Source organism: Nicrophorus vespilloides, unplaced genomic scaffold (assembly GCF_001412225.1).
Source record: "Nicrophorus vespilloides isolate i.1.1-1 unplaced genomic scaffold, Nicve_v1.0, whole genome shotgun sequence".
Classification (NCBI taxonomy): domain Eukaryota; kingdom Metazoa; phylum Arthropoda; class Insecta; order Coleoptera; family Silphidae; genus Nicrophorus; species Nicrophorus vespilloides.
The window spans coordinates 301,430-305,349 of NW_017098456.1; the positions used below are offsets into that span (position 1 = coordinate 301,430).

Below are 3,920 nucleotides of genomic sequence, written 5' to 3' on the forward strand. Positions count from 1 at the left end.
CGGCTTGAAACGCATTATCGTAATTTACATAAGTTTAAATGGGAAAAATACGAGTAAAAATCCGGAAATTTTGGAACGGATTAAACTCGTTAAGCGAGGTTCCACTGTATTATTATTAACTTATTTCTTGTTAATTACTGAAATATAAATTGTAAACATATGTTGTTATGATTACTGAAATTTTCACATTCTGAATTGGCAAATATTGCTTCTAGAGATACTAATTAATTTTATTAAAATAACAAAACAAGTGTTAAGAAACTGATATCATATCAGCGTCAGCAAAATTAGCGATGAGTAATATATCAGTGAATTTGCTGAATTTTTAACGCATTCAAATTTGTGTCGAGTCCGTAACCTTTAAACTACATTTTTTCTAGTATTACATGTGATTGATACAACTTAACATGTACACTAGTACGTGACCCATTTCATTCATTTGATGTAGAGCGGAAGTATAACCACCAAATTAATAGAATATGTTTAAATATATAGTATTTAAATTGAATTAAATTTATTTTCTAAATATACACATGTTATGGATAATTGCTACGTCATTTAATATCGCGGTTGGAAAAAACTATGTGCACTATACTCAAAGATTTATATAGCTCACTCTTCAGTAATATTATCAGTTGAACTCTGAATTTCATTGCATTCGGTGCTTTTGCAAAAGAGTGTTTATTGTTATTTATTTGTACGAAGACTTTTAATACATCACTATGGGACAGAAAAAGTGGTATCATTGTGAAAATTGTTTTCCCTGCTTTTCCTTCCGTCGAGAAAAATCGTTGAGGGAAGCAAATTTGCCGAAACCTAAGGAAGCAGGTAAATTACATATTTCGTAATTATTTAGTTAAAATATAATAACTCATATTTTCAATTATCTGTTTTTTCAAATTTTAAAGAATAATTAAATAAGGCTGTGAATTTTTCCTGAAAAATAACAGTAATTTAATTACATCTGATTTACTAATTTATAAATAATATAAATAGTAAATTTTTTATTCAAGTTATTTCTTTTGAAAATTAAGATATATATATATATACATATTAAATGCAATATTCTTTATTAATTTTATTATACACGTCGGAGTTTTTATTGAGAAGTCAACTAGACAATAATTGTTCTCATGGATAATTAACTAAGAGTTACATTCTCCTCTTAAGTTACTAATTAGGAAGACAGTGCTTTTCCTTCGGCCCTCCAACTATGACTTCCTCTCTGTTCGACATTCTAGCTAAGACTATGACCTTCGTTGGACCATCCAACTAAGACTAACTTCTCAGTTCGGCCTCCTAACTAAAACTAACTAAATTTTATTCACAATCTGTTCATCAATGTGAACATTGAGTAAATTTAAGATCGCGGTTGACAATGGATAATGGATAATCTTTCACGGTAAATAGTTACCAATATCTTTGACTGCTGCTGCTATCCTTAACATTGTCATTGTCCATAGACTTTGCTGAAGATCCATATGGTTAGTCTGAAATGCAAGGAATATGTTTATATAGAAATATGAATACATTTTTATGCATTTTATGCTCTTTTTTCAGAGGAAATACCATTTATTGATTCTGAAAATGGAAACATTTTAATAGTGAAACAAATTGATCCCTGCATTCTGCCAAATGGTACTTTACATAACACATCCAAATACGAACTGATGATTAGAAAAATTGAACCCAGTCTAGTCGTTAGAAGAGGGCAACCGTTTCGACTGGTGATAGATTTCAATAGGCCATTTGATGAAAAACTAGATGCTATTTCCTTCATCTTCACAGTTATAGGTATGCACTTGCAATAATAATCAATTATGTTTTATAATAACTTGATAATATTTTAGATGAAGATAAACCATCGCATGGACAAGGTACTTTAATTGCTCTCCCGCTTTTAAAAAATCAAGACAAATCACTGAGTTGGAGTGCAGTCTTGGAGAAGACTTTTAAAAATTCTGTTACTGTTGTAATTACTCCTTCTGTAAATTGTATTGTTGGTAAATGGAAATTAGATATCGATACAAAGATTTTAAATGATGGGTCATACAGTTATTCGTGGCCAACGCCACTGTATATTCTATTTAATCCGTGGTTGTCTGCTGATCAAGTCTATATGAGTTCTGAGGAGTGGAGAACAGAATCTGTATTAGAAGATGTTGGCTTAATATGGAGAGGAACTTCGAATAGACATAGACCTTGCGTTTGGAATTATGGGCAATTCGAAAAAGATATTTTAGATTGTGCTCTGTATTTAATGAAATATGTGGCCAAAGTTAGTGTAATGTCCAGATCGGATCCAGTTACAATTGTTAGGGCTTTATCTGCAGCCGTAAATTCAAATGATGACTCTGGAGTAATTGAAGGCAATTGGTCAAACAACTATGAGGGAGGAACATCCCCAACGACATGGATAGGAAGTATTAATATTTTACAGACATATTATAAAACTCGTAAGCCTGTAAAATATGGTCAGTGCTGGGTTTTCTCAGGAGTTCTTACAACAAGTATGTACTTACAAAATAATCAAAATTATCAAATATTTAACTATTTTATTTAGTTTGTAGATCTCTTGGAATACCTACAAGAAGCGTCACCAATTTCTCGTCAGCACACGACACGCAAAGTTCGCTAACTGTAGATTATTTTATGAATGATAAAGGTGAATTAATGGAAGAGCTAAATTCTGATTCTATATGGAATTTCCATGTATGGAACGAAGCTTGGATGGACAGACCCGATCTGGGCGAAGGGTATGCAGGTTGGCAAGCCATTGATTCGACTCCTCAGGAAATGAGCGATGACATGTACAAATGTGGTCCATCCTCAGTTAATGCTATAAAACGGGGAGAAATTAAACGTCCATACGACGTTAGCTTTCTGTTTGCTGAAGTCAATGCTGATAAAGTACTCAAAATAATTATAATCTTGTAAAAGTTTACTAATTAAATACGTTCTAGATTTATTGGAAATACAATGGACCCACTCAGCCTTTAAAATTGATCCGAAAAGAAACAGATTCAATAGGAAAATTTATAAGTACCAAAGCAGCAGGAAAGTTTGAAAGAGAAGATATCACACATACGTATAAACATGCAGAATATACTGAAGAGGAACGTGCCGTTATGTTGAGGGCTTTAAAACAAGCTCCAAGTACTTTTTCACGTTATTATCTGAACGAGGAATTTAACGACATTTACTTCGAATTCCGTCTTATAGATGATATAAAAATTGGACAGCCTTTCAACGTTTCGCTTTTCGTTCAAAATAAGAGCATTTTGCATGATTATATGGTCAACGTTCTGTTGAGAGTAGAAGTCGTCACTTATCGTGGTAGAGTAGGAGATGTAGTCAAGGCCGAACATTTTAATATCTCCTTAGAAAAAAATACCTATCAGGAGATTAAACTGCATTTAGCATACGAAGAATATTTCAAACGTCTGCTTGATCAGGCTGCTTTCAATATTTCATGCTTGGCTAAGGTTGAGGGTACTGATTATGAGTATTACGCACAGGATGATTTTCGCGTGAGGAAGCCCGACATTAAAATTCAGCTGCAGGACGACCCTGTGGAGAATACTCCATGCAGAGCGGTTGCCTATTTGGAAAATCCTTTACCAATAATACTGAAAAGGGGAGAGTTTAAAATAGAAGGACCAGGTATTGATAAGACGTGCAAGCTGAATGCTAATGTGAGGAGCAAGGAAAAGATTCAAGTGGAATTCACGTTTACGCCTACCAAACATGGTAGACAGACTATTGTTGCTAAATTCACTTCAATGGAATTGGATGATTGCGATGGTTTTTTGAATTTCATGGTGAATATGAAAAAGGACATTGAAAATAAAGTATGAATATACTAACACTCATATAATACCTCTCTATAAAAAATATGTTATATAAGACTAATGTAGATT

At 32.9% G+C, this 3,920-nt stretch overlaps 1 protein-coding gene across 1 annotated transcript; it reads left to right on the forward strand.

Moving 5' to 3' along the window:
* The first annotated feature begins 505 nt into the window (after positions 1 to 505).
* On the forward strand, positions 506 to 3,920 carry LOC108562523 (annulin-like). The gene is made up of 5 exons (XM_017920894.1): positions 506 to 828; positions 1,561 to 1,794; positions 1,851 to 2,510; positions 2,564 to 2,910; positions 2,964 to 3,920. Exons 1-5 carry the CDS (start codon positions 723 to 725, stop codon positions 3,855 to 3,857), a joined length of 2,241 nt encoding a protein of 746 aa, XP_017776383.1. The 5' UTR covers positions 506 to 722; the 3' UTR covers positions 3,858 to 3,920.

Excerpts from the sequence above, each read along its gene's own strand:
- LOC108562523 (XM_017920894.1), top strand. The coding sequence starts at position 723 with ATGGGACAGAAAAAGTGGTATCATTGTGAAAATTGTTTTCCCTGCTTT. Across the intron at positions 1,795-1,850 it reads CTTCATCTTCACAGTTATAG|ATGAAGATAAACCATCGCAT; the intron begins GTATGCACTTGC and ends ATAATATTTTAG. Across the intron at positions 2,511-2,563 it reads CTCAGGAGTTCTTACAACAA|TTTGTAGATCTCTTGGAATA; the intron begins GTATGTACTTAC and ends TATTTTATTTAG.